The sequence below is a fragment of the Microcebus murinus genome, chromosome X (assembly GCF_040939455.1).
Source record: "Microcebus murinus isolate Inina chromosome X, M.murinus_Inina_mat1.0, whole genome shotgun sequence".
NCBI classification, from domain to species: domain Eukaryota; kingdom Metazoa; phylum Chordata; class Mammalia; order Primates; family Cheirogaleidae; genus Microcebus; species Microcebus murinus.
The window spans coordinates 93,815,296-93,827,394 of NC_134136.1; the positions used below are offsets into that span (position 1 = coordinate 93,815,296).

Sequence of the window (12,099 nt, forward strand, 5' to 3'; positions counted from 1 at the left end):
CAGATCTGAAACTCTGCTCTCCACCATCTCACTTTTCTTCTGGAGCATAGCCAAGAACTTGGAAAGAAACAAAACCAGCCTCATTCATTCATTCATTCATTCATTCATTCATTCATTCATTCATTCATTCATTCATTCAAGAAATATGTATTATCTACAAGTACCAGGAATGTAAGATTCAATGGTGAAGAAAAATATCAAAGATCCTGTTCTGGTGAGTTTACATTCTAGTGGTGGTGGTAATGATTGGGGGCAGGTGAGAGCTCTTAACAAGAAATTTTAGAAGAAACAGTCAGACAAACATAATAAATATGTAAATTATAGGGTATTTTGAAAGGTGAGAAGTCCAAAGAAAAGGAAGAGCAGCAGATAATACCCTCAAAGAAACTCAAAGTATAAAATGTAGACACAAGAATATGAACGTCATATAGCCTGGGGTCTTTTACTGTATCCAATCCAGAAACCATTATTTTAAAAACATTCCTTAGTCATAAAAAGTTAAAACATGTAAATGCTAACAGGATTCTTAGAAATCCTAAGTGCTATGGTTAAAAGCAACCAATATCTTTTCTTTCAATCTGCTTTTCATACTAGTAAATGGCACCATCACAGCAACCCATCCACCCAAGACAAATGCCTGGAAATACATAGTCATGAGCCAGTTCTCAGTCCTACTGAACATTAGAATCACCTGTGGCCACACCAGCAGCAACACTGATTGAACTGGTCTAAGGTGGGCATGGGTCTCAGCACATTTTAATTCCCCCAGGTGATTCTAATGTGCTGAGAACCATTGCCTTAGACTCATCCCTTTCACTTACCCACAACCCAATCAAAAACTGCTACCTGCCAATCAGAGCTGGATTTTAAAACTAGGCAGTCTGTCTTGGAGCCACCTCCTTGGAACACCATTACTCCATCACCTGCCTGGCCAACTCCAAATCACCCAGTTTAAAGTCCAGCTCTCCTAGCCTCTTTGAATGCTTCCCTGACCAACCCCAGCCCACTCCCAGGCCCACCTCAAACACAGCCACTCTCAAAATTGTGATACCACTCTTAAAATGTATTCGCTCCTCCATGAGACTAAGAAATCTTAAAAGTAGGTATGATGTCTTATTCATATTGTTATTTCTAGCACAGTACCCAACATCAAGCATTTTTTAAAATGAAAGAACTAAAGAATCACGGGAGAACAGTAAACAAGTTCTCAATTCTTTCACCAAGACAATTTTTAAAATATATCTAGTAGGTTGGCTCCTTTTTCAAATACCCTCTTTAGGATGATGAGATAGGTTTTAAGGGGGCATTTGAAATGGTCATCCTGTACTTTTCTGTTGTTACCCTTTACAGCACTGCAATCTGAAAGTTCCTTAATTATTAACTTTCAAAGTCCTTTTAATTATATATTCTTAATTTGATTCTTAAAAAAAACACCCTGAAAGTTGGCAGGTCAAAAGTTAGCTTTATCAAAGATCAAAGTATTTTATAAATAAATAGCTGGTAAGTAAGAAACAGAAGTACATGAAGGGGCTAAAGGTCAATTGTCACTACATATGAGAAGAAGAAAAAAGGGAAGGAGGATTTAACAAAGAATAATGATGGCAGTTGACAAATTTGTCCTGGACACTCAGAGAATGAAGAAAACGTTCAAGGCACACATAAGGATACCAGGACCTTACCCTGTCATATAGCAGACTAAAATAAGTTCAAATGGCAATATATATTTTCTGTTACAAAACAGAATTAAAAGACAGGAAAGAGCAGAAAGATAGAACTAATTTTAAGAGTCAAATATATAACCTAAAAATATATCCAAATATGATTATGTCGTCAATATCACTATTAGCTGGCAAGTGGCAAAAACTAGAAAATGATTACAGACAAAATGAAATTTATTCTCTGAAGATTTTCATGTTTATTAATTCTTCTAAATTTCATGAATAGTCTATCAACTTTACTTACATTAGTATAATCATATAAGTAAATATAAACAGCGCTGTGGAAGAAACTAATTTTTATTTAAAAAAAAAATCAAAGGAACTACTATTTTTTCCCAAACATAGGAAGTGAAAGGGATTTATCTTAAAACAAGCTATCTTCAGATTTAGGTTAATTGGCAAAATGGTTCCCTCTGCTGTCCACAAAAGGTACTGATACAAAGTTGTTTTTAATTTTTTTTTTTTTTTTTTTTTTTTGAGACAGAGTCTGGCTTTGTTGCCCAGGCTAGAGTGAGTGCCGTGGCGTCAGCCTAGCTCACAGCAACCTCAAGCTCCTGGGCTCAAGCAATCCTCCTGCCTCAGCCTCCTGAGTAGCTGGGACTACAGGCATGTGCCACCACGCCCAGCTCATTTTTTCTATATATATATTAGTTGGCCAATTAATTTCTTTCTATTTATAGTAGAGACGGGGTCTCGCTCTTGCTCAGGCTGGTTCCGAACTCCTGACCTCAAGTATCCGCCTGCCTCGGCCTCCCAGAGTGCTAGGATTACAGGCGTGAGCCATCACGCCCGGCCTAAATATTTTTTTATATAAAATATTTGTACATATCTTGGGGGTACATGTGATATTTTGATATATGTATTAATATACAATGTGTAATGATCAAATCAGGGTAATTGAGATATCCATCACCTCAAACATTTGTGTTGGGAACATTACAATTCTAGCTATTTTGAAATAAACAATAAATTATTGTTAACTATAATTTCTCTGCTGTACTATCAAATACTATTATAAATAAAGAGACCAGTGAGGAAGCTAATGTAGTAATCCAAGTGAGAGATAAAGGCAGCTTATACTACAGCGATAGCAACAGAGATGATAAGTGGCGGCTAAATTTTGGATATACAGTCATTCCTCAGTATCCACAAGGAACTGGTTTCCAGGATCCCCTGAGGATACCAAAATCTGAGGATGCTCAAGTTCCTTATATAAAATGGCATAATATTTGCATATAACCTATGCATATCCTCTCATATACTTTAAATCATCTCTAGATTACTTATAATACCTAATATAAATGCTATGTAAATAGCTGTTATCCTGTATTTTTAAAATTTATATTTTTTTTGTTATATTGGTTTTTTAAAATATTTTCAATCGAGGTTGGTTGAACCTGTGGATGAAGAACCTGAGGATATTTTGAAGGAAGAGTTGATAGGATTTCCTTATGGATTGGATGTAGGGTGTGAAAGAAATAATCACCAAGGTCTGTGACTTGAGCAACTGAAGGACGGCTGCCTGACCCTGAGATGGGGAGGTAGCAATTTGAGATGTCCATTAGACATCCAAGTGGAGATACTGAGTAGGTAGCTACATATACAAGCCTGATTTGGGAGTAAAAAGTCTGGATTGGAAAATATAAATTTGAAAGTCATTTGCATATAAACTGTATTTAAAATTAAAAAAAACTAGATGAGATCACCAAGGAATTGATGCATAGGATTTCTCAGCTTTGGCACTATTGATACTTGGGGCCAGAACATTTTTTGTTGTGGGGGGCTGTTCTGTACTGTAGGATATTTAGCAGCACCCTGGTCTCTACCCACTAGATGTCAGTAGCACCCCCTCACACACACACAGTTATAACAAACACACATGTCCCCGGACACTTTCAAATGTCCCTGGAGGGTGGGGGGCAAATCGCCCACCCTCTCCACCCCTGCTTGAGAACCACTGACATAAATAAAAAAGAGGACCAAACACTCAAACATTTTAACATTCTCTTTCACATCCAGGTTACAGAGCAGCATTTCCTTACTTTCTTCTCAGAACCCCAAAGCAATTTTATTCCCTTGTCATTACCAAACCTTAGTTCAATATCACCATCCATTTCACCTATTGATACTAAGCTGGTAAGCACTGCTGGACCAAAGTCCCACATGCTTATGGCATGTGGTGCCAAACACTTTTACTTTTCATTCTTAGCTGAGCCCTCTACAATACTGTCCTCTGTCCTTAGACATTCCCTCTCTCATCCCATACAAGCTGCTCCAAACCTTTACAATTTTCCTTAAAATCAATGATGTATCCTCATTATATTGTTTATTATTTTGTTAACTTTCTCCCCTAGTGATTAAGCTTACTGCCTAAGTGTTAGAACATAGTATATATTCAATCTATGTATGACTCCCACTCCAGCCTTTCACAGAAATAGGAATTTGAGGTCTATTTACAGAAACAGTAAATTGAAGTCATTGGGAATGAACTCTATCAATATTCTAGTCTCAAAATTAAAAATTTAGCTCTGAGGACACTTTTCACCTGGACTTTAGCACTTGCTAATGTAACTGAAGACTGTGTATCTACCAAATAGTTAAGAATCAGCTTTCCTCTTAACTGATCTCTCTCAAGTACATGATATGGGCCAGGCACTGTACAATTCTGAATTGTACTTGTGACTGTTAACCACTCCCTAATCCTTGCAAGTCTTTGTTCCACTGGGTTCAATAACACCAGTTAATTCTGGTTTTCCTCCTCCCTCTACTTCTAGGGCTGGCTGCTCCTATCCTTTTACCCACCCCATAAATGTAGATGGGTATTTCTCAAGGCTTGAACCTTGACATTCCTCTCCTTTCCTTCTATACATTCTCTAGCTCATTCGTGCTCAAGGATTCCATCACTACTATTTATGCTAAAAACTTCCAAATCCACATGCTCAAGACAAACTTTGTTTCTAAGTTCTAAACCCTTTACTTGCAACAGACTAGTAGTCATCCCTACTCAAATTTCCCAGAAGCACCTCGCCTCAATGTGTCTAAAACAAAACCCAGCTGCTCCTTCCATATGTAGCCATCTTCCTGTATTCCCTATCTATCCTTCTTCATTCATTTAACAAATAAATATGTGCCCAGGAACTAAGACAGGTGCTGAAAATACAAAGATATGTTAACTGCTCAAAAGGAACTCTCAGTCTAGGAAGCAAGAGAGACAGTGAAAATAATAATATAATCGAATACATACAAACATTGAGATATGCACAAGGGGCTACAGATGTGTAAGAATGGAGAGGGAGAATTAGGCATGGTATCTGAGAGGATTTAATGCCTGACCTGAATCTTTAAAAAGTAGAAGTCAGCCAGGGAAAAACAAGCATGAGTCAAAGCACAGCTCTAAAAAGGAACAGGTATCTATTATAAGCAATTTAGAACATAAAATCCAAAGCAAGGAGTGGCAGCCATAAACCAGATCACACAGGACCTAACAGGCCATATTAAGAAATTTACACTTCATCCTGAGTGTGACCAGGAACTTTTAAAGAGTTTTAAGCAGGAGAATTATGTGGTAAGGTTTTTCTTTTTTTTCTTTTTTTTTTTGTCAGATATACATTTCTAGCAGTTCTGTGTAAGAATGAAGTTTAGAGGCAGTTAAAAGACTAGTGTAACAGTCTGGGCAAGAGGAAAGACTTGTGAAAGTTGTCAGAATCAACATGGAATCACTTACGCCAAACCCTAACAAAATGGAGTCAGGTAACCATAGAGGAGGGATTCTAATGCATACATGCCTATGATAAAGACTATTACAAAGACTCTCTGAAAACCATGACCTTGCACATAGGCCACCACAACCTTACACAAAGAATCCTCTGCAGAGACTTCTGTCCAGCAACTGCCTGTTCAACCCTGAACACTACTCTTGTTATTGATCCTTACAGCTGAGGATAATTGTTTCAATACAACTTATGTAACCTTCCACATTTTGCTTTCAAAAGCTTCCCCTTCCCTTAACCTCCCCAGATATGCCTATCATCCATCACAGTTCCAATATCCCAGATTGCAAATCTCCTGTCAAGTCATTCCCAAATAAACTCATTTTTTTGTTTTTTTGCTGAGTCTCATTTTCTGTTGTTATTTTAGGTTGACAGCCTCCATGAGGGGCAGTGATGGTAAGGTTAGAAAGAAAAGACAGAAGAAATAATTAGGGAGGTAAGTGGGTGGCTCTTCCTAATTAATTGGCTATCCTGAGGCCAAAGTCAAGGAGGAGTGAGAATTTAAGATGGTTCCTGACCAAGTTTCAAGCTTCGTTGAAACACACACACACACATCATTAAGAAGAAGAAAAGAAATCCAATAGAAAAACAGGCAAAGACAATTCACAGAAAAAGCAAGATGCTATTAAACAAATATAAAAAGCTCAATTTCACTAGTAATCAGTGCAATGCAAATTAGAACAATGGGATACCACCCCCATCTTCACCACCCCCCAAAAGATTCACAGAATTTTAAAAGATGGATAATATTCAATGTTAGTGAAGATGTAGGAATACAAACATGTCTATATACTAATGATGGAGCACAGCTTGGAACACCCTTTCAGGATGCAATTTAATGGTATACATCAACACTTAAAACATACATCCCTTTGAACCAGCAATTCTAGTTCTAAGAACATAGCCATTCACACTTTTGTACACAGCTCTATATAAGAATGTTCACTATAGAACTCATATATATAACAAGAATATGCAGACAACCTAATCATCCATCCTTAGGGAGGGGATAAATCAATTCTGATTAATACATACTACTACTTGATGTTTCACATCCTTGTCTTCAATCTTCAAAAGTTTTTAAAAACTATAATCAATTATTACCATCCCCAGTATGAATTTATAATAAAATTTAAGTGACTGATAAAACAATCAGTAGAGAGGGTGAGAAAGAAATATTTTAACCCATAATTTAACTAAAACATGGCTTTAAATCATTGTTTCTTAACTTTTCACCATATGCTCAAGAACATAAACTATTTTTGGAATTTTTCCTCTTTTTTATATAACAAGTATTGCCTTATAACAAATTCTTTACTTCTGAAACCAAATGTCTCCAAGTAACTTTCAAATAGTTTTCTGGCCTATGATAATTTTCTCCAATATCAAAGGGATGAGTAATATAGTCAAATGAAGGGAAGCTTCACTTCTAAAGGTAAGTAAAATGTAGCAATGAATATTTGCTTCCAGTAGAGTACTCCTTTCATATCTAAGGTCAAGAAGGTGGTTACTAATTCAACTGGACTAGTGAATGATCATAATTGAGACTTTTTATGATTTGCTATTAAGGGTTGAATTGTGTCATCCTCAAAATTCACATGGTGATGCCCTAACCCCCAGTATCTCAGAATGTGACTGTATTTGGACATAGGGTCTTAAAAGAGGTAATTAAGTTAAAATGAGGTCATTGGGGGGGCCCTAATCCAATATGACTGACATAAGAGGACAAAATTAGGACACAGACATACAGACCACATGAAAACATAGGGAGAAGATAAGACATCTACAAGCAAAGAAGAGAGGCCTCAAAAGAAACCAACCCTGCTCACACCTTGATCTGAGATTTCTAGTCTTCACAACTGTGAGAAAATAAATTTCTGTTGTTTAAGCTACTGTTATGGACTGAATTGTGTCCTCCCCAAATTTTTATGTTGAAGCACTAACCTCCAACGTGTATTTGGAAATAGGGCCTTTAAGAAATAAAGGTTAAGTGAGGTCATAAGGGTAGGGGCCCTAATCCAATAGGACTGGTGTCCTTATAAGAAGAGGAAGAGATACCAGGGATGTGCATGGACAGAGAAGAGGCCATGTGAGGACATAGCAAGAAGGTGGCCATCTGCAAGCCAAATAGAGAAGCCTCATCAGAAACCAACCATGAGGGCACCTTGATCTTGGACTTCTAGCCTCCAGAACTATGAGAAAATAAATTTCCGTTGTTTAAGCCACCCAATCTGTGGCACTTTGTTATGGCAACCCTAGCAAACTACTACACTTGCCAATCCAGTAATTTAAAAAAACATTTTTGCTTTTCCATGTCAGAGAAGACAAAGCATTTAAGCATTCCCATTAAAACAATAAAATCACAGCCCAGCTGATGGAAGCTTTTTATAACATCTTTCTTACCTTTTTGAACAAGGTTGCAGGTGCCATTTCAGATCCATTTAATGTTCGTAACAGAAACATTGGCCAAGATGATGTATTCATTTGGTATCCTATTTTATAAAATAAATTAGATATCATGAAAAAGCTTCCCTACAATACTACATAGCAAGTTGGTGTAAAAATAGGTTTTATTCACCATTCTTGAGAGAATGACTTTCTTATCTAAGAACTTGAGACCTGGGCAAGAGGAACAGATGCACCTTCCTCTCATTGCTACAGCCCCCACTGTACTGTCTGGCAACAATGCTACAGTGAGGTAGAAACTGTCATTTTAAGAGAAGCCACTGGCTAGGATTCCCCAACAAACATGTATATGTTGGGAATGGGCCAATTTACTGGGGGTCATCCAAGCCAGAGCCCAAGAGAGCTTCCATCCTACCAACAACACATAAGCAGGGGCAAAGTTGCAAAAGACTTCTAGCTCCTTTTTCTTCAGAGCCCCAGGCTTCTTTCGTTTCAGAAAGACAGTTTTCTGTGCACATAAAACTGTGCATTTCATTGTATGTAATTTTACCTCAAAAGACAAAAACTATAAATACTTGCTCCAGTTAACGATATACATGCTAAAGTATGTAGAGAAAGTACACTGACGTCAATAACTTACTTTGAAATGCATTTAAAAATCAGATGGATTGATGAATCGACAGAAGGGCAGATAGATGGATAGATAAGTGATAAAGCAAGTATAGTAAAATGATAATAGTAGAATCTAGACAGTAGGTATGTGGGTATTCACTGCAAAATTCTTTCACCATTTTTATGTTGAGATTTTTCATAAAATGTTAGGGGAAAAAGGCTGAGCGTGGTAGCTCACGCCTGTAATCCTAGCACTCTGGGAGGCCAAGGCAGGTGGATCACTCAAGGTCAGGAGTTCGAAACCAGCCTGAGCAAGAGTGAGACCCCCGTCTCTACTAAAAATAGAAAGAAATTAATTGACCAACTAAAAATATATATACAAAAAATTAGCCAAGCACGGTGGCGCATGCCTGGAGTCCCAGCTACTTGGGAGGCTGAGGCAGGAGGATTGCTTGAGCCCAGGAGTTTGAGGTTGCTGTGAGCTAGGCTGATGCCATGCAATCACTCTAGCCTGGGCAAGAAAGTGAGACTCTATCTCAAAAAAAAAAAAAAAAAAAAAACTTGGCCAAAATTGAGTGTACATATTTTGTACCTTAAAACCTTTGCTAAAAGTTCCATTTTCTTTTCCTCTTCAAAGACCTAAACTACTGACTCCTATCTACTCACTCTAGTTCCTTCCCACCATAAGTAGGATGAAATTCCCAAGTTTGAAAGGGGAACCTGAATGTGGAATCACACCCTTCCCCTATGTACACCCCCATACCAAAAATGCTGAATGGCTCAATGGACAATATCAAGAGAGGATGTGACTTTTATCAATTGCTACAAACTTCTTCCCCAGCAGGATTTCTGAATCTGTATGTGTGATCTAATAGAGCTGTTTCTCACACCTCAAGTTTGAAGACTTAGCATGAGTCTTGCCCTGGAGTGGAGAACCTTCAGCACACATATGCCAAACATGTACTTAAGCACAACTCCACAACAGATGGTACTGAGTTCCTCACTCATCATACATTCTCCACAGTAACCATCTGACCATCTACTATTTTCAAGAATGCCTAAGAGATTTTTAAAGGCCACTAAAAACTGTTTCTATTGAATATCATATTAATAAGAGTATATTATTTTAAAAACTGTTTATTCTTACCCAGTGGAGGTTGAAGTAAGTCTCCTTCCTTTTCACATGTCCCAACAGGCTGTATATCCGGGGAATCAACAAGCCTCCAAAAATCATTTCTATTGTCACTACCATCTAGCCGTAAACGTAATCTGGCCCCAGTAATTCCAATAACCGTAGCAATACATACTGAAGTAATATTGCGAGGGTCACGGGCTTCCAATTTCATACCAACTTTGAAGTCATTAGCTGGTGGAATCTTAGACTATATATATATATAAATAAAATTTTGTTAAAATGTATCAACTATAGGAAAAAACACATGGTCAGTTATGTTACCAGAATACCTGAGGAACATTTTAAGTAATAGTCACAGCAGATGATGAGCGAGGTCAGAGCCATAAGGATCAAGGAAAAGACCTTCTCCAAACTCTCTCCTTGGCTTGATATGTAGCATAAAAACACTGTCCACTGCTGGTCTCATTCATCTGTCCACTTCTAGGTAACCCAAATACAACCTCTAAAATGCATCCTGAGTGGCTTTCTAAATAAGAATCTGATTAGGCCACTCCCCTTGAAATAAATCAACCAGCAGCTCACCACTACCTATGATACAGTCCAACTCCTCTGCACAGTTGAAATACCCCCACACCTTTAACCTTATTCCCACATTATTGCCTCTATCTACTTTGTGCTCTAGCCTCCTCGTGCCATCCCTCCAACACTCAGATTCTTTCACACCCATGTGCCTTGGCTTTGGATGTTCTCTCTGCCCGGAATATCCTTCCCCTCATTCCAACCATCCCATATAGCACCTCTTCTATGAGCTCTCCCAGTATAGAGTTATCATGCTTCTCATATTTCTTTCTTTACATGTCTATCTTTCCCTTAGATGGGAAATCATAAAGACTTAGTATACCTGACAAAGAGTAAGTTCTTAATGAATGAACACAAAGAGACCATCTGGCTCCTAAGTGGCAGTACTACAATCTCACTATCTCCTCACACTACCAGAACCTAACATTCAATCACACAAACACTCTCCAACAAGTTAACAGTTTATATTAATATATACAACATCTACAGAATTTTGGCATACCTGTCTGAAGCATTCTGAAGGAGCACTTAAAGATCCAGTTTCTTTCAAATACCTGTCCCAGTGGAAATCATCTGGAAAAAGCACATGTACAAAATAGGTGTGTTTTAGTATATATAAATACTACCTTTCAAGAATAAAATGGGTTTTAGTTCCATACCACTTAAAAAGAATACTTACTAAAGAGCAGATTCAAACTTCCCAATCTACATTTGATTATCACCATGAAAATATAAAGTAAGACAACTTCCTAATAATGGCTCTGATATAAATTATAATCCAGATCCTCTCAATGTAATGAGGACTACAGCTTAGTGATTCTAAAAATGTGAATGCTAGAAATAAAGGAATTTTTATAAAGTAATAGCAGAGTCTATCTGTCTGTAATATAAATTTATTTGAGAAATGTGTTTTCACCATTTCATCCCATTAACGTGAAAGTGCTTCTTTGTTGTTCATGGACAGCTAAAGATGTTTAGGTGTTATAGTCTAAATAGCATTTAACTCCTGCACTACTTTATGGAAAGAAAAAATCTGAGAACCAGAGTAGTTTCTCAATGGACCATCAGATCTCCATTCAGAGTGTCAAGAAGATGGTGGTGGAACAAAGCCATTAACCAGTTGTCAGTACAGTCACTGATACAAATTATTTTAGTGATCTACATTTTCTACAAACTCTTGGTGTCCTTTCTCACTTAATCTTCATGATATATTATAATGCTAAAGAAGAAGATCAGAAAGTGGAGTACATTGCCTGGCCTGAACAATTCACTCTGCCAGCCAAACTGTCAAGACACTGAGAAAAAGAGTTGACAGTAGTACTGAAGGTACTATTAATTCATATGAAGTTTATTCTCATCAACCATGAGGTTTTTCTACATATTTGTTAAGTTTTCTCCCTATAAAAATATTGGGGTTGACAGTTCTCATTCTTGGAGTAATCTACATTACCAGCTTCTTATATCCTTTAAAGGATATTACTCTTACATTTACAAATAAACCCCCTCCCCTAAAAAAAACTAGAGTACTGATAAATGTTTAACAACTAGCTTTCTGGAAAATACAACAAAAAACCTGAATGATAGTGTTTACAGATTTCTATAGTGTAAATACTACCACCACAGCTGACTGCAAGGTGAAGCCACCAACCACGAAGTTGGGAAGAGTTGTGCACAATTCCCTGTCCTAAACTGATATGAACCAGATTCCGTGTACCACCATTACGTATGTATTTATATGTGTATGCATATATGGTATTAAGCACGTCTTATGTAACATTGTGCATCTCACTTTTTTTTAACAACAAATATAAGACATTGTTTCATTAAAAAATTACTAGATTTGATTCTGCTTCCAGATGATCTGAAGCAAGCACTACCC

The 12,099-nt window shown here is 37.3% G+C and overlaps 1 protein-coding gene across 3 annotated transcripts in view; it reads right to left on the reverse strand.

The window, feature by feature from the left end:
* The window catches only part of SCML2 (Scm polycomb group protein like 2), a 110,686-nt gene that overhangs the window by 59,762 nt on the left and 38,825 nt on the right, over window positions 1–12,099 (reverse strand). For all 3 annotated transcript variants that reach the window (XM_012784700.3, XM_012784702.3, XM_075999088.1), the window contains 3 exons: window positions 10,723–10,793; window positions 9,654–9,888; window positions 7,892–7,980 (listed from right to left, as the gene is read on the reverse strand). In XM_012784700.3, the coding sequence (XP_012640154.2) occupies window positions 7,892–7,980; window positions 9,654–9,888; window positions 10,723–10,793 (395 nt within the window). The remainder of the gene's footprint in view (window positions 1–7,891; window positions 7,981–9,653; window positions 9,889–10,722; window positions 10,794–12,099) is intronic.